At 53.4% G+C, this 18,001-nt stretch overlaps 1 protein-coding gene across 1 annotated transcript; it reads left to right on the forward strand.

Annotated features, from left to right (window-relative positions):
- Positions 1-111: 111 nt before the first annotated feature.
- On the forward strand, positions 112-17,733 carry PIAS4 (protein inhibitor of activated STAT 4). The gene is made up of 12 exons (XM_059869794.1): positions 112-215; positions 2,953-3,379; positions 6,758-6,842; positions 7,981-8,022; positions 8,325-8,415; positions 8,721-8,849; positions 8,931-9,036; positions 11,421-11,494; positions 11,978-12,138; positions 13,829-13,959; positions 14,388-15,033; positions 17,489-17,733. Exons 1-11 carry the CDS (start codon positions 189-191, stop codon positions 14,591-14,593), a joined length of 1,479 nt encoding a protein of 492 aa, XP_059725777.1. The 5' UTR covers positions 112-188; the 3' UTR covers positions 14,594-15,033; positions 17,489-17,733.
- Positions 17,734-18,001: the final 268 nt, after the last annotated feature.

An 18,001-nucleotide genomic window follows, 5' to 3' on the forward strand; every position in this document is an offset into this window, starting at 1 on the left:
GGCCCCTTTAAGACTCCCGGGGAGGCGTGGCCTGGTGGGGCGTGTCTCGAAGGGCGTGGCCGGGGAGCGAGGGGCGCGCTCGCCGATTGGGCGGTGTTCGCGGCCCGGCCCCGCCCTCCCCCCGGCGCGAGGGCGTCACGTGACCCGGCGGCGGCGGCGCCCGGCGCGGTGGACGCTGGAGGCCCAAGATGGCGGCGGAGCTGGTGGAGGCGAAGGTGAGGGAAGCGGCGCCGCCGCCCCGCCCGCGGGGCCCGGCTGGCACCGGGCGACTCCCGGCGCGGGGGAACGGCGGGGGGCGGCGCTGCGAACCGCGGGGGCGGCGCTCCGGGGCCTCCCCCTCGCCTTTTTACCTCAGAGACTGCCCCGCCCCGGCCTCAGGGCCGCAGCCCCCGCCGGACCTCCCGGGGCCGAACCGGGCCGGGTCGGCCCGCGGTGCTGCCCGCCCTCCTCGGGGCTCTCCCCGCGGCGGGCCGCCCCCGCTAAGTGCCGGCATTAAGGAGCGCTGGTGCTGCCCCCGCGCCCCCCCGGGCCGGTCCCGCTGCCCGCCCCGGGGTGGAGCGGCTCGGTGCGGAGCTGTCCGGCGGGCGGGGGTCGGGGAGCCGCCGGGACGGCACTGCCGGGGGCACGGGCGGCCGCAGGGCCCCGCTGGGATGGGGCGAAGCGAATCCCTGCTCGCAGTTGTGTTTCCAAGGCGGTTTGTGCCTTGGGAAGCAGCGGGAGCATTTCCCGGTCCCCTCGGGATCCCGGTTCTGCGGGAGCCGGGGCAGCGGCCGGTGGCAGCCGGTGCTGAGGGCGGTTAAGGAGCAACGGCAGCGGCCGGGAAGCGTTCCCTGGAAGTGTTCCCAAGGAAGTGTTCCCCGGGAAGCGCTCCCCGCCCGCAGGAGCAGCCCTCGGCAGGGATGGGGCTGCATGGCCGCAGCCATCCCGGCGGGAGAGGCTTTTTGGGGGGCTCTGCCAGACGGGGAACGCGCTTCCCAGGCATCGTGGTCGCCGCAGAGGCTTTTGGTGGGGTCGGAGCCGTCCCACACGAGGGGTCTGAGAGGAGGAACGGCCGGGAGTGTCGGGAATCTCGGCAGTCCATGTGCTCTCCCTGCTCTCACGGGGCAGCTCGAGCCCTCGGTTTGCTTTGTCTGGGGTTTGTTGTTGTTGTGTTGCTGCTCAAATCTCATCAGCTTTAATTCCTTCAAAATGGAAACTCTGGGCTCCAGCTCCACTTTCCAGGCCGAGAGTCCTGGGTGAGGTGCTCCAGGAGCAATTCCCACAGGAGGAGTTCTGTCTCCTGAGCTCCTGGGATGCCCTGGTACCTCCTGCTGCTGTGTCTTGATGAATTTATCTTTCCAAATACACCTTTTATCCTCAAATCCCTCGGGGACCACAAGATTCTCTCCATTTCCTAGCACAGTTTAATGATCCTGGTGGGATTTCATCAGAGTTGATGATCTTGGAGGTCTTTTCCAACCTTAATGATCCTGATTCTAATTTTGAGTTGAAGAGAACCGAGGCACAAAGTAGATTTCTCCAGGATTTCACAGGAGGTGTGTGCTGGAGCAGCACCATGAATCCAGGGCTCTGAAATTCTGACTTTCTGGCAATTAAACATCTTTTCTCTCCTCTTTAGTCATCAGGCTTTTTTTCCTCTCATCGGGGATATTTTGGGACTCATCACGACTCCCAGAAGTTCTCACTACAGACAGTGACATAACAGCTTTTGGGTTTTCAGATTAAATGACATATGTAAGGGAAAAGGAGAAAATCAAATGGCATTTCTCTCTCTCTCATCTAATTCCCACACATCCAAAAGTGGTTGTGAAATGTTTCTAGAAACAGTTGTGTATTTCTTAATTAAAAAATAAAAAAAAAAATCTGTAGCTGGTTTATTCTAGGAAATTATAAGATTGTTAGATTATTTTTTATGCTTTCTTTTTAATTATTAATTGAAGAGTAGGGTAGAGGTTGGGGAAGATCTGCTGGATTTTTTTGGTGGGGTTTCTTCTTGAATTCCCACATTCCCCACAAACTAGGAAGGATGTGGAGTGAATATGTGTGGATATCTACCAGGTTTATTTCCAGGGCAGCTGGAATTTCCCAACCCATGAACTTTATTAGCCACTACTTTGTGATTTTAAGGTTTGGTGTTTGGGGATCTGAACTGCCAGCCTGGAGCTGTGGGTTCAACAGGAAGAATTCCTGGTTTCTGATGGGAGGTTGCCTTGTGGCCTTTGACTCTGCTGACAGTTCCAGGCCTGAGTTGCCAGAGAGAGGGAATTCTGGAAGCCTGAGCTGGGTTTTGCTGCTTATCAGACTGAAATTGATAACTGCAAGGCAGCTGCTGGCTGGGATCGCAGGGGAGTGCTTGGCATTGTTCTCCTGGGAACACACTGCTCTCCTCAATAATCTCAGTATCCTTCCATACTCTGAAATATGTGGGTTTTTAAAGATCCCTGGATGTGGAGAGGATTCTGGAGGGGTTTTCCCATCCAGAAATCCAGCATTGGTGGCCCCAGTTCACCTCAGCCTCACCTGACTCGTTTTGATTTTCCCCTTGTGCCTTGCACTGGCACCGTTTGGGATGAAGTTTTCCGTGTTTCTCTGGGAATTCTGGATCCTCAGGCTGCTGAAGGAGTTCATCAGCTCTTCCACAAGCATGGCCTCTTGGTTTAGACCTTTGAGGTCGCTCCTGCTTCCAGCTGAGCTGTCTTGAGGATGTCCAAGTGATTTTTGAGTCATTTGATGACTGTGCTGGTGGTTTTGTCCTTCAGTGGGCGATCGCCGCGTTTGTGTTGCTCAGACAAGAAATGGGAACCAGAGTCAGGTGACAGCGCTGGGTTTGGACAGGTTTGGGGTCTTTCTTTGAGGGGAAATTTTTAATATCTTGCCTTGTAGTTATAAAGTGACAACGAAACCTTTGCCTTTTATAACTATGAGAACATCTTTTAATTTTTTATCCCCCAGAACATGGTGATGAGTTTCCGAGTCTCAGATCTTCAGATGTTGCTGGGTTTTGTTGGCAGGAGTAAAAGCGGACTAAAACACGAACTAGTGACCCGAGCTTTGCAGCTGGTCCAGTTTGACTGCAGCCCCGAGGTGTTCAAGAAGATCAAGGAGCTCTACGAGACTCGCTACAACAAGAAGGGCTCGGAGGTGGCGCCGCCGCCGGCGCCGCCCCGTGCCGAGGCGCTGGCCCTGCACTCCTCCTACGACCGCGGCAGCGCCGTGCCCCGGACCCTGCCGGCCGCCAGCATCGACTACCCTGCCCTCTACGGCAAATACCTGAACGGACTGGGCAGGTTGCCCCCCAAAGTGGCCAAGCCCGAGGTTCGCTTGGTCAAGTTGCCCTTTTATACCACGCTGGACGAGCTGTTGAAGCCCACAGAGTTAGGTGAGTTTGGGGGGGTGTTGATAAATAAGTTATAAGGTGAATAAAGTTGATAAATATAAATGGATAAATAAGTTGTGGTTTTGAGGACTTTCTGAAGTTGTGTGGCTGGAGAGGCTGATGGTTGGGGTGGTGAGACCCCCTCTCTTCTTCCCCCTTTTTCTCTTTCTCTCTCCCTCTCTTCTCCCATTTCTCTCTCTCTCTTTCTCTCTTTCTCTCTCTCTTCTTCCCCCTTTTTCTCTCTCTCTCTTCTTCCCCCCTTTCTCTCTCTCTCTCTCTTTCTCTCTCTCTCTCTTTCACTCTTCTTCCCCTCTTTCTCTCTTCTTCCCCCCTTTTTCTCTCTCTCTCTTCTTCCCCCCTTTTTCTCTCTCTCTCTTCTTCCCCCTTTTTCTCTCTCTCTCTTCTTCCCCCCTTTTTCTCTCTCTCTCTTCTTCCCCCCTTTTTCTCTCTCTCTCTTCTTCCCCCCTTTTTCTCTCTCTCTCTTCTTCCCCCCTTTCTCTCTCTCTCTTTTCTTCCCCCCTTTCTCTCTCTCTCTCCCCTCCTTTCTCTCTCTCTCTCCCCTCCTTTCTCTCTCTCTCTCCCCTCCTTTCTCTCTCTCTCTCTTCTTCCCTTTCTCTCTCTCTCTCCCCCCTCCTTTCTCTCTCTCTCTCTTCTTCCCTTTCTCTCTCTCTCTCCCCCCTCCTTTCTCTCTCTCTCTCTCTCTCTCTCTCTCTTCCCCCCTCTCTTCCCCCCCATGCTCAGAATATACAGAGGAATATTCATCTCTGGGCTTGCCAGTGCTCAAAGGTAACTGACAAAAGAGGGAGAGTGGCTTTTTACAGCGAGGGAGAGTTCTGGGAAAGGGGGAATGGTTTCAGACTACAAGAGGAGAGATTGAGATGGGATGTTGGGGAGCAGTTCCTCCCTGTGAGGGTGGGGAGGCCCTGGCACCGGGCAGGAGAAGCTGTGGCAGCCCTGGGAGTGTCCAAGGCCGGGTTGGAGCACCCTGGGACAGTGGAAGGTGTCCCTGCCTGTGGGATGGAGTGGGATGAGCCCTCAGGTCCTTCCCAATCCAAACCCTGTGCTCCTGTGATTTTCCTCAGGCCTGGAATGTGGTCACTTTGGAATCCCACCTTGTTTGGTTCCCATGGAGTGTGGAGCCATATTCCACACTAATGCTGGTTTTCAGCACTAAAAATCCCTGACCTGAAGCATCCTATGGATAAAAAAGATGGTGGCCACACCTCAAACTGTCTTTTTGACCTTTCTGTGTGTGCTTGTCACAGTTATTTGTGCGTGGTGCTGTGTGTTCTGAGGGGTAACCAGAAAAACTGGAGGAAAAGCTTTTTCCCTGGGGTGTGGAGACTGATTTTTCATTATTTTGGTTTGGAGAAACAAAGGATGTTGTTAACTGATGTTAAATAGAATGTTCTGGTAGCAAATTCAGCGTGTCCAGAGAAGTTGAGTTCTGCTGAGTGTCTCATAAATTCATGTGGTAATGTCAGAATTCTCTACCAAATGATTCTACAACTTGAGCTGGTCTGGCTTTGCTGAAAATATGTTTGTTGTGGCTTGGGGGAAAAAAAGTAGAAAAAGATTTGATTGTGCAGAAACAGAAAGATAAAGGTCTAATTAGTCAGATTTTATGTAATTTCTTCTTCATTTGAAGGCGTTAATGCTGTGACAAAACAGCTGAGTGGTGACAGAGTCAAGCTCAAACATGATAATTGTGTGGGGAATGGTTTGTTCGGTGTTAAATGTGTGTTAGTCAGCAATTCCAAGATGGGATTCTGAAGGAAAACAGATCTCCAAGAGGTGGAAGCACGCAGAGGCAGAAGAGGCTGGGTGCACTCGCTGGGATTCCCAGGTTTTGTCCCAAGTTGCCATTAAATGTCCCCTGCATCAGCTCAGACCCGAGGGCTCGTTACCTGCAGCTCTGGCCATGGTAGGTGACACCTCCCCTGGGCCAGCCAGGTCCCTGCAGGGCTCTCTGGTTTTCCCTGCTGGTGCCTGAGGTTTCTGTGGAGCCAGCAGGAGCTGGGCACCAGCAGAGCTTCAGGTCTCACACCTGACCAGGCTGCACCTCCCAGATTTTGGGTTTCTGTTCCAGCAGCAATTTGATTTTTGTGTAAAGGAAGAGTGAGCTGATAGAAATGCAAAATAAACCACGAGCAGCTTCTCACTTTTCCTAATCAGGTTTGCTTTGTCTTTGTGTGGCTGAACAATCAGCAGGACTCAGTTCATTGGCAGTTTCTTAATCAGAAACATTAAAATTACTTTTTGTTACTGTCCTTGTCAATCATCACTTGCTAAAAATACCTCATGAAATGTTTTACTTTCTGCTGGTTGTTTTTGTCAGGAGATATTTGGGTGGAAACTGGAATTAAACAAAAAGTTCCACAACGGTATCTTAATTCTTACTTCTGAAATGTATTTTTGAAAGTTCCATTTGCATTTTTAAAACAGAAATGGGACCAAAGGGGAAGCACCTGGAGTGACTCAAGCTGTCACCAGGTCTTCCAAGAGCTGCTGAGGTTTTATCCTTGCTTCATCTCCTCTTTTTCATACAAAAGTGAACTTTCCTCCTTCTGAGCTCCTGTTGGCTTTGAATAACCATGCAGTGGAAGGGAGGCAAAGCAAAACACCCAATTCTTGCTAAATAATTTTTAGAAAGCTGTTTTAGCACTTCTTCTTTGTGTTCCTCCCGTGACTTTCAGCAGCTCAGGGGCTGAACTTTGCTTCGAGACACAAAACTGAAAATAAAACGTGTTTGGATTGAAGCACAGGTTGCAACAAAAGTTTCCCACGTCTCAAGCTTCATCTTCCCCACGTTAAATGCACTGGATGTTAAAATTATCAGTGTGCAAAAGGCCCCAGTTAATGCTGGGCTCTCTCCAGCCTCTCTGCTGTCCCACCCTCAAGGTCAGGGGGTTTGAAGTTGTGTTTTGTCTCTTCCAGCTGCTTTTTGTGTTGCTTTTTTATTATCTGAGCTAATCTTTTTTTGTTGCTGGGGTTGTTTTCTTTCTTTTCCAGAACCCGCCTGCTCAGTCTGGTTGGTTTTGGGCTTTTGTGTCAGGCTCAGGTCTCCTCTTGGGCTTCTTGAGGATGTGGTCACACTGTGACACCACTGATGTGGTGAGCTGATGGCTCTTGAATTATTTGAGGGGAGGAAAAATAATTTTAAAAAGAGAAAAATCAAATCCAAAGCTTGTGCTGGTTGCACTGAACAGTGAGAATAAATGAGCAAAGCTCTGATCAAAGGAGAATTACCAAAACAGGTGAAAACTGCAATTCTGGGGGTTGGGAGAAAACAAGACTTGGAGATAAGCAGAGCATAACAATCACCTCGTGCTCAGAGCTGCCGTTCTCACTTTGATGGACACTCTTTTCTTCCCTCCTCAGTTCCACAGAATAATGAGAAGCTTCAGGAAAGTCCGTGCATTTTTGCATTAACACCAAGACAAGTGGAGCTGATCAGAAATTCCAGGTACTCCTCACTGGGTGTTAACAGTTCCAGAAAATGCAGCTGCATAATTCCATCATTCCCCTGCGTTCCCTGCCCGGGGAAGCTTTTGTTCTCTGCAAGGGAACAGGATTTGTGTTAGGACATCAGGCTGCTCCTCATGGACAGCAAAGAGCTTTGGGGGGAGTGGGAGCTGCAGATTCCCCCATGCAGGTCCTTAAGTTTCACTTGTGCTGCTCTAATCTCCCTCTGGAATGGTGCATTTGGGCAGGAGAATCAGGATGAAATCATCGATGACCTAAATTCTCTGCTGAGCTGGTGGTGTGAGTGTCTGCAGCCCTTCCTCTGTGCCAGGTTCAAAAGGCAGAGTGTGAGGCTGTTTGCATCTTAAAGGAACTTCCTTGGTGGGGAGGAGGCTGCAGGAACTGCCCCAGGAAACATCTCGGATTAGGATTTACCCTGACCTCTGTCAGCTGCAACTTTTGAGTCAAACAAAGGCTCCCCTCAGAGGTGGCAGTGCAGGCAGGGAGGTTTCCTCTTGGCTGACCTGCTCCCTTCTTCACACAGAAGAATTCCTCCAAAAATTCAACATAAAACCTTTGACTATTTCTCTTTGTCATAAATTAAAGAGCTGGAGGAAAAATATCTTGGTTATTTTGTTCTCCTGGTAAAACATCCTTGTTGTGTCTTCCATTTCTTTCCTGATTGCAGTTAAAATCCTGTCAGGAATAGCCCTGGTGGAGGTTGCAATATTCACAGTGGGGCCTTAACATTCAGTCCCTTGGTTTGCATGAGCAGCTTCAGCTGAATAATTAAACACAGAGAGTCTTGAACACTGTCAGGTAAACCTGACCTTAAAACCCAGTTTTTATAAATTCTCACAAATCACCAGAAGGCACCTGAACAGTTTTGAAAACCCAGAGAAAAGCTGTAGGTTGGTGCATCAGGAAAAAAAAATAATTACAGGACAGCTGATATTTGCAGGGGGAATTGTACTATTTAAATAAAATTCTGTGAGGTATTTTTTTGAAGTTCTATTTTAAAAAATTAGGAACAACTAAAGTTCTTGAGTCTGGCAGCTGGTTTGGGTGATTCTTTTGGGGTTAGGGATTTTTTTTTTTTACATAATTAATTTGAAGTTTTCTGTTCTTTCATTTACCAGGGAGTTGCAACCCGGCGTGAAATCGGTTCAGGTGGTGCTCAGGTAGGTCTGGGCTGGGCTCATTGAACATCAGGGGCAGCAGGGGGGAAGGGAACGTTCTAGCAAGTTCCAACATGGATTCCATGGCTCCAGAGAGAATTTCCAGTGAACTTTTTGTTCTTGGGCCTCACAGGAGCATCTTAAACTCCGCTTTTGAACCTCAAGCAGAAGCAGCAGAGTCCCACCTGGATGGGCTCTGCTGAGGGAGCCTGGATTGGGATGGGGATGGGCATTGGGACAGGGCCTGTGGGAGCTGGGGATGTGCAGAGTGTTGAGCTATTATGGGATGTGTTGTTTGTGCCCAGAATCTGCTACACAGACACCAGTTCCCCCCAGGAGGATCAGTACCCTCCCAACATCGCCGTCAAGGTGAACCACAGCTACTGCTCCGTGCCGGTGAGCACTGGGGGACTGGGGAGGAAAATCTGGGGGGAAGTCTGTGGGCTGTGGAAGGAAATGGCTTCCCTGATGAATGCCACACTATAGAAGTGCACTGCTTAGTTCAAGACTAATTTTTTAATGGATTAGCCATGTTGTTAATGAGCTGTTCTGTATAAAGGCTCGATCCTGTTTACTTTGTGCTCCAGATGTACTCAGCTCCTTCCCCCCATCCCTGAGACTGAGTGCAATTTAATGGAGCTGATCAACAGATGTACCTTGAGTAAAAAAATAAATATCTGTACTTCATCTTCCTGCTCTAGGGCTACTACCCCTCAAACAAACCCGGGGTGGAACCCAAGAGGCCCTGCAGGCCCATCAACCTCACCCACCTCATGTACCTGTCGGCGGCCACCAACCGCATCACGGTCACCTGGGGCAACTACGGCAAGGTGAGAGCCCAGGGAGCCCCCAGAGGTGCCCAGGCAGCCCTGCAGAGCAGCCTCCTCATCCTCTCCTCCCTCTCTCCCCAGAGCTACTCGGTGGGGCTGTACCTGGTGCGGCAGATGACCTCAGCAGAGCTGCTGCAGAGGTTGAAAACCATCGGCATCAAACACCCGGAGCTCTGCAAAGCACTGGGTGAGTGGCTCAGGAAGGGCCTGTCTGCAGCCTGCTGGGGAATAACCTCCACCTTTCACACCTCTGCTTCCCTCCAGCTGTGTAAACCCCACTTTTTATCTGAACAGACTTGCTGAGCTGTGTGTGAGCCGTGGGAGGTCACCCCAAAGCCGTGGTTCTGGTGGCTCTGCGGCAGCTCTGTAGTTGGCTGTAGGATTTGTGCCGGTGTCGTTGTGACTGGAAGGGCTTCATGCCTTCAGCTGAGTCAGTATGAGCAGCACTGACCTCGGGATTCCCAGAGGAGATTTCTGGAGCGAGGGATCCTGGTGACAATGTCCTGCTGCCCCAGTCCCTGGGACTCCTTGGGGTGGCAGTGGGATGTCACCAGCAGCACTTTGATATGCCTTGAGAGCTTCAGAGAAGAGATGGTCCCCAGAGATGCTTATCCCAAACCACTCAGGTAAATCCTCCTGGTATGAGGCTCATGTAAAACATTACTGGAAATGAGGGGAAATTACTTTTCCAAGGTGGAATGGAAGCTCATGACTCGGAGCTCATGAGTGTGAAAGATTCCCAGTTTCTCATGTTGCTGGACAAAACCTTCTCACTGTTTCATTCTGCGTGGAAGAACTGCCCCCGTGATCCTGATGGTCTTTAAACCTGTCCAGATCCTGGAAAACTCCCAAGGATAAGAAACTGTCAGGAAACCCCAGCTCAGTTTGGGTTGGAAGGACCTTAAAGCCCATCCAGTGCCACCCCTGCCATGGACAGGGACACCTCCCACTGTCCCAGGCTGCTCCAAGCCCTGCCCATCCTGCCCTTGGGCAGTGCCAGGGATCCAGGGGCAGCCTCAGCTGCTCTGGGCACCCTGTGCCAGGGCCTCACCACAGGGAGGAATTTCCCCTGCACATCTTAACCCCAGTTTCCCCTCTTCAAGCTGTTCCCCCTGGTCCTGTCACTACAGTTCCTAAAGAAGAGCCCCTTTCCAGCATCCCTGGAGCCCCTTCAGGGACTGCAATGCTGCTGGGAGGTCTCCACTCAACCTTCTCTTCTCCAGGCTGAACTTCCCCAGCCTGCCAGTCTTGGAGGTGGATGGTGGTTCCAGGTGTACCCAGCCTGCAGACACCTGGATTTCGGGCAGGGATCAGTTGTATTTGGTGACTTTAAATAAAACCAAATAAGAGCAATCTCTTATTTCAGCTCCTTGGTGTTTTCGTGCTTGGAAGTTGTTTAGATATCCAGAACTGGCCAACCTGAGGAGATCCTAAACTTTGCTTTTCTAGCTCTGGCCTGCTCTGCAAGTAATTCCCGGTCACTGAAGCTGTCCTTTGGCTTCAGTCACATCTCACTGCTGACTCATCTTGCTTTGCATAAAATTCTGCAGAACTTAATACAGGAACATTGTCTGAGAACAGATTATGGCTTTGGATCCAAAATCCTGATCTGGAGATCCTAGAAAATTCTGCTTCCCAGGTCTCCCAGTAACTGATGCACAGAGAAAGCTCTTACAAAGAACTTCATAAAAAATTAAGCTTGGATGAAAAGGCTCCTAATGTGAGGAAAACAAGCCCAAATCTTGTAATCTCCTGGGAATTTCACATCTGAGAAGTCACTCTCTAATTAAAGCTGGGTGTTGCAGAGCTGCATGTAGCCTCATTGTCTGGAGACATCTTGTTATGATCTGAAAAGGTCAAAAGAAATGGTTGACTTGCTCCAAAGAAAAACGGTGATGGAAGTGTCAGAGGCATTGCAGACAGCAGTGGGAGCAGCAGCTCCTCCTCAGGACTTGGGGAGCAGTTCAAAGCTCGTTTTGTTGATTTTTGCACCTTGGTGTGGGACCTGCACGCGTGGGACCTGCCCATCTGCTGCTTTCTTTGATTTCCCTGCTGCTCCTCTGGGTTTTCTTTTCAGGCTGCAGCAGCAGGGGCAGGATTCCTCCTTTCCTAACATCTGATTCTTCCCAGATCTGTGCTGGATGGCTGCTGTGCCTGGTCTTGCATGGCTGCCTTGCTCTGAGCTGTCTGCCTGGGTACGTCTGGGCCCATTTGTGGTTCCTGTGGAATGTTCTGGAATAAAGGAGGTGGCCAGTGTAGAGGAGCGGCAGCCCAGCAGTGCTGAGAGGAGGCTTGATAACCTGATGGCAGAAGGATGGGATGTGTTTTCCCTCTCAGTTTGTTTGCTCACTTGTGGGGGGACTTGCTCTGAGCTGGAAGTGCCAGGGGGAGACCTTCCCCCCATCCTGCTGCCACTGAGCTCAGGAGGGAATTAACCCCAGGTCCGTGTGTTCATTCCCTCCCTGACAGGGAAAGGGATCCACTCTCACTCCAGGGCAGGGGTGAGCTGCTCCCCCAGAGCTGCCAGGGGCTGAGCTTTGTTAAATGCTGTGTCCTCTGCTCTCCCTGCAGTGAAAGAGAAGCTCCGCCTGGACCCTGACAGTGAAATCGCCACCACCGGGGTCCGAGTGTCCCTCATCTGTCCGGTGAGACCCTGCAGGCTCCTCGTGGAGTTGGAGTTCGGGTTGGAAGGGAGCTTGAAACCATCCAGTGCCATGGCAGGGACACCTCCCACTGTCCCAGGCTGCTCCAGCCTGGCCTTGGGCACTGCCAGGGATCCAGGGGCAGCCACAGCTGCTCTGGGCACCCCGTGCCAGGGGCTGCCCACCCTCACAGCCAGGAATTCCTTCCTGATATTCCCTCTGGCAGTGGAAGCCACTCCCTGTGTCCTGTCCCTCCATCCTTTGTCCCTCTCCAGCTCTCCTGGAGCCCCTTCAGGCACTGGAACCCAGCCCTCCCAGTTTAATCCAGAACCAAGGAGCTCCAGCTCTCTTTTAGTCTGGTTTTGTCAAGAACCCAAACCATACTCCCAGACCAGCTTTGCAAACTCACAAATGTTTTTCCTTCTGAGGGGATCTGGGGGTTCCTTGCCAGGTGTCCTGGCTGATGCTCTGCTCTCTGCCCCACAGCTGGTGAAGATGCGCCTGTCGGTGCCGTGCCGGGCCGAGACCTGTGCACACCTGCAGTGCTTTGATGCCGTCTTCTACCTACAGATGAATGAGAAAAAGCCCACATGGATGTGCCCTGTGTGTGACAAACCTGCCCCCTACGACCAGCTCATCATTGATGGGTGAGTTTTGCTCCTCTCTGCCCTTTCCCCTTCCCCACTGGGTGCAGCATCCAGCTCTTGGTTGAAGTTCACTTTGAAACTGATGAAAGTTTATTCTGCTGGTGCTTAATATTCTGGTTTCAGTGTTTTGGTGTGTTAGAGCAAGTGGGAATGGGCTGGGGGGGAACAGGCTTGTGGTGCAGCACTTTGGGGTGAGTTTGGAAGCAGCTTTGTGCCCCCAAATGCTGGGAGCCTTCTGTAGACTGGGACCACTGGGACCTCGTGGTGCTGGCCAAGGGCTGCTGGAACAACAGACGTGGCTCCTGCCTGCTGGGAAGTGATCTCCACCCTCGTGGCTGTGGGATTGGCCTCCACTGCAGGCTCTCTCAAGAGCAGGGAGAGTTTGGGGTGATGTTTGGGGTGGCTCCAGCTCCCCTGGCACGGGGAAGTGAGCAGACCAGTCTGTTCCCAGCCCCACCGAGGGCTCCGGGAGCGTCGCTGCCTTTGTGGGCCCTGGGCAGGTCCAGGAGCTGTGGCTTTCCAGGCAGCCTGGAGCAGCCCCAGCACAGATAACCTGTTTGCTTTGTCCCCTGGCCAACCCTGACAGGAAAATCCAGTTCCCTGGAGATCTCTGACAGGGGGAGATGCAGGGGAAGCTGCGAGGGGTGGGATTGTGGAACCCATATGGGTCAGCCATGCCTGTGTCCTGCACGAGGAGCAGCAGGATGTCCCTGGGGAAGGCTCAGCAGACTTTTGTCCCTGCTCAGGGCTGGATTTGATGCCAGTTCTGTTGGGTGAAGTCCTTCCCAGATTCCCTGGAAGTGAGAGAGGGAAGCTGGCACTCAGCTGAGTGCTGGGAGTCAAGAAAGAGCCAGAGGCTCCTGAGCAGGGAGGGAGGTGGTTGGTCAGGTCTGGGATCCTCAGGGCCGTGTCAGCTTTTTGGGAGCTGCAGCTTGGTGGTTGCTGCGCTGGTGATGGGATTGCCTGAGGGGAAAATTCCTACAGGAGCTGGGGAAAGCTGAAACTCTCCCACTGGGGTGCCACAAAGTTTTCCTGACCTTGGAAGTCTTTCCACTAGGAGTTCTCCTTCCTCCTGAAGGAAAGTGCTCAAGTCCAGGAGGGAGTGAGGCCTGGCAGAGGAGCATTTCCAAATAAACATCCCAGGCAAACGCTGGGACACAGGGAATAAAGCAAGTCTCCAGTTTCTCTGGAATCAGGGCCTCATTCCAGGTGTATTTTCATGGTTTCATGGTGTTCCTGGTGCAGGAATGTTGTTCTGGTGGCTATTGTAGAGATTTGGGAAATAAAACTAGGAAGGAAGTGCAGTGCTGTTTGTTGGATTGCTGAGTTCCTAATGCCAAAGGGTATCTCACCTTTTGCTAAAGCCTTGCTGGGAATGTCCCTGGGAATGTCCCATGGGATGGGGCAGCAGCCGCCTGCCTGGAAGCAGTGCCTGGGAAACTGGGTGAAGAGGCAAAACTGTCTTTAATTGCAGCTAATTAAGCTGGTAGTTGATGATTTGGGTGCATGGACAGGAAGGGCTGGGATGGATTTGCACTGTCAGAGCCTGCGCTGGTTTTATGGGGAGTAAAGTCCATGACTCCAAGGGCTCAGCTCAGGAGCCAGCAGCAGGTTCCTTTTGGATCCAGGGTCACTGCACACGCCCTGCTGATGGCCAGGGGTGTGACAGCTCCTGCTGTCCCCTCCGCAGGCTCCTGTCCAAGATCCTGACAGAATGTGAAGATGCAGATGAGATCGAGTACCTGGTGGATGGCTCCTGGTGCCCCATCCGAGCCGAGAAGGAGCGGAGCTGCAGCCCTCAGTGCCCAATCCTGGTTCTAGGTGAGCCTCCCTGGGGGAAATCACACCATTCCAGAATGGCTTGGGTTGGAAGGGACCTGCAGGATCACCCAGTCCCAGCCCCTGCCATGGCAGGGACACCTTCCACTATCCCAGGTTCCTCCCAGCCCTGTCCAGCCTGGCCTTGGACACTTCCAGGGATCCAGGGGCAGCCACAGCTGCTCTGGGCACCCTGTGCCAGGGCCTCAGCACCCTCACAAGGAAGAATATTCCCTCTGGCTGTGGAAGCCATTCCCTGTGTCCTGTCCCTCCATCTCTTATCCCCAGTCCCTCTCCAGCTCTCCTGGAGCCCCTTTAGGCTCTGAGCTCTCCCTGGAGCCCTCCCTTGTCCAGGCTGACCAGCCAGGAGTGTTGGATCCTTCCCTGAGCTGGCCAGGAGTGGGTTCAGCTCCTCCTCCTCCCCGTGCCAGGTTCCTCGGAGGTGAACGGGCTCCTGGCCACCGCCAACGGCACCGGCGAGAACGGCAAAGCCCCGGCGGACGTGGTGGATTTAACACTGGACAGCTCCTCCTCGGAGGAGGACGAGGAGGAGGATGAGGAGGAGGATGATGATGATGAGGGACCCCAGCCCAAACGACGCTGCTCTTATGAGAAAGGTTTAGTCTCTGCCTGCTGACTGCAGCCACGGCTCGGAATTCCCAACGGACAGACTTGAATACTCTGGTGCTTATTAAACTGGAGGAGGGGGAGAACGTCCTCTCCCACCTCATCTCCCTCCCTCCCTCATCTCCTGTGACTTTCCTATTCCAAATTACTCATTAAAACGAGAGAAAAAAGAAAAAAAAAAACAAAAAACGACACAAACAAAAAACAAAAACCATTGAGCTGCTTCTTGGTTGGAAAACGACCCCACTCAGAGCCTGACCCTGAACTGGAGCCTGAAGTAAAGAAAGTGTCTTAAGCCAGGCAGGATCCTCCCTCACCTGGATCCCGGGATCGGGGGAGCTCCCCTGCACACCTCCAGGACACCCACCCCTGCATCTCCAAAGCCGTGTGCAGTTTGATCCTCTTGTTAATTAACCATTCCTTAATTAATCTAAAGGTTTTGCTGGACGTGTGAGTCCGGGGCGGGGCGGGGGGGGGGGGAGCGGGGAGGGCTCTGGGGGGGTTGTGTAACCCAGAGGGGATAGAGGGGGGTTTGTAGGGGTGGGACTGGGGGCATGGGGTGCCAGGGGTGAGATGTCCAGTTGGAAGTGGCACTGTTCTAGCTCAGAGCTCCAGCAGCTCTGCACCTCATGTAAAGAGACACGTTTGGAATTCTAACCTAATCCCAAGGGAAGTGTAGAGATTTGTGCAGTAGTGACTCGTTTTAGTTGAGCAGAAGCCATGGGGGGGTGGGGGGTGGGAGGGGGGGGCTCGAACCACAGATCTGTTGTATTTTTGAAGTGCAATAACTTTGGTGTTTTTGAAGACTGACAAGGGCTGCGCATTCCCTTTTCGTTGAGGTTGGTTCTGGAGGCGCCGGCCGTGACCTGCAGGACACCCCCAGGCCTGGGGACAGTGACCTGCAGGCCACCCCCACACCCAGGGATGGGGACAGTGACCTGCAGGCCACCCCCACACCCAGGGATGGGGACAGTGACCTGCAGGCCACCCCCACACCCAGGGATGGGGACAGTGACCTGCAGGCCACCCCCACACCCAGGGATGGGGACAGTGACCTGCAGGACACCCCCAGGCCTGGGGACAGTGACCTGCAGGACACCCCCACACCCAGGGATGGGGACAGTGACCTGCAGGACACCCCCACACCCAGGGATGGGGACAGTGACCTGCAGGACACCCCCAGGCCTGGGGACAGTGACCTGCAGGCCACCCCCACACCCAGGGATGGGGACAGTGACCTGCAGGCCACCCCCACACCCAGGGATGGGGACAGTGACCTGCAGGACACCCCCACACCCAGGGATGGGGACAGTGACCTGCAGGCCACCCCCAAGCCCGGGGATGGGGACAGTGACCTGCAGGACACCCCCACACCCAGGGATGGGGACAGTGACCTGCAGGCCACCCCCAAGCCCGGGGATGGGGACAGTGACCTGCAGGACACCCCTAGGCCTGGGGACAGTGACCTGCAGGACACCCCCACACCCAGGGATGGGGACAGTGACCTGCAGGCCACCCCCAAGCCCGGGGATGGGGACAGTGACCTGCAGGCCACCCCCAGGCCCGGGGATGGGGACAGTGACCTGCAGGCCACCCCCAGGCCCGGGGATGGGGACAGTGACCTGCAGGCCACCCCCACACCTGGGCACACCTGGCACCATGAGCAGGAGCAGGGCAGGGGGGTCCTTCCAGAAGATGCCGGGTGGGGGAATCTCAGTTTTTAGCCAACTACCTCGGTAACTCCAATTCAGGTTTCTTTGAGTCCCGAGCCCGTCGCGGGCGGGTGCGAGGGCGGGGCCCGGGCGCTGCCGCCGCTCCGGCCCCTCCACTTTTCTGTCCCAGCCTTTGGCCCCGGAGCCAAAGCTCCTCCTGTGCTCTTTGGTGGCAAAACGTTGTTGCTTTTGAGTTTGCGAAGCGTCACCTTTTTGACTTTGTCTTGGAGAGTTTCTGTCCCGGCCTCTGCGTCAGCTCTGCTGTTCCCACTGGCTCCTCCCGGCTCTGGTTTGCTCTGGACCTCGCTGGCTTCTCCCCCTGGAGCTCAGGAGAACCCCGGGAGGGAGCTGGCCCTGCCCCTGGGCTGGGTGAGGAGCAGGGGCCGTGTCCCTGTGCCCAGTGCTGGCCTGAGACCCCCGAGGGTCCTGGTGTTGCTGGGCACTGCCAGACCCCAAACCCTCCATCCTCCCTTTATCCTCCCCTCAGGGTACCCCAAACCCTCCATCCTCCCTTTATCCTCCCCTCAGGGTACCCCAAACCCTCCATCCCTCACCCCAGTAGCCAGAGAGGGGGGTCTTGGTGCCTTTCCCAGCACTTCCCCCTCACTCCAGAAAATTCCACACATGGCCAATCCCACCTGGAGGGAAAAGCCCCCGAGGTCCAGCCAGAGCTGCCCTAAATCCTCGTTGGCCACTTGCCCAAAAGCAAAGACCCCTCTCCAGAGTGAGGAGGGGTCCCCTGCCAGCCTGGGGGCTCCTCTCCCAACCCCCCTCTCCCAAACGGGGTTGGGGTCCCTGAGCCCCTGTGGGAGGGGGATTCTCCCCTCCTGCCTGGCTGGGTTTTGTCTGCAGGCCTGGAATGGAAGGGGTGGGGATCAACCCCCCTTTGCCCAGGCCTGGCAGGGGGGACCCGGAGCAGCTCCTGCTCCCTCTCCCCCAGGGACACCTGCACCCCTTGGCCCAGGCTTTGCTTTCCTTCTCTTTCCTGGCTGTAAGCAATATGTTTTCAGGTTGAAACGGGGGTGGGGTGGGAAAAGGGGGATGAAAACAACTGACAAAAACCCGGGTAGAGCTCCCAGATTAATTTTACTGTACAAAGTTCTGTGCTCGCGGCCCTGGCTGCACAGTAGCTTTAGAGTCCAGTTGTTTTCCTAATATTTTTATTCTAATTTAATTGCTTTTAAATTTTCCAGGCCAAGCAACTGTTTGGAAACACCATGCTTGTTTTAGTGCTTTCTGTTGGAGTTGGCCAGCTCTTCCTGTACATATGTTGGTTTTATTTTTTTTCTTATATCCTGGTTTTTTTTCTTCTTTGTTTTGTAAAGAGAAGAGAAAAAAAAAACAAAACAAAAAAAAAAAGAAAATTATTTTTCTTTCCCTCAGTACACATTCTTCAAATTATAGTGTTTGTTAAATAAAATGAAAGATTTACATTTAATTCTGTGAAAGTGTGTTGGGATTTCTCACCCCAGAGTCCCCAGAATCTTCTCCCAGAGGGTCCCAAGGATCTCACCCAACAGCCCCAGGATGTTTCCAGGGAAAATCTTCCCACAGGGCCTCCCCAACCTTCCTGGGGTTCCCCAGGATCTCCCCCAGGCTCCTGCGCTCTCCAGAGGGTCCCCAGCATCACTCCCAGCTCACCCCAAAATAAAACCAGGGCTTTTCATGCATGGCAGGAGGGTCCTGGGGCAATCCCAGCATTTCCC

This window comes from Haemorhous mexicanus, chromosome 29, assembly GCF_027477595.1.
Source record: "Haemorhous mexicanus isolate bHaeMex1 chromosome 29, bHaeMex1.pri, whole genome shotgun sequence".
Classification (NCBI taxonomy): domain Eukaryota; kingdom Metazoa; phylum Chordata; class Aves; order Passeriformes; family Fringillidae; genus Haemorhous; species Haemorhous mexicanus.

Coding starts and splice junctions, on each gene's coding strand:
- PIAS4 (XM_059869794.1), top strand. CDS start 189: ATGGCGGCGGAGCTGGTGGAGGCGAAG. Junction 8,850..8,930: donor CCTGGGGCAACTACGGCAAG/GTGAGAGCCCAG, acceptor CTCTCTCCCCAG/AGCTACTCGGTGGGGCTGTA. Junction 9,037..11,420: donor GGAGCTCTGCAAAGCACTGG/GTGAGTGGCTCA, acceptor CTCTCCCTGCAG/TGAAAGAGAAGCTCCGCCTG.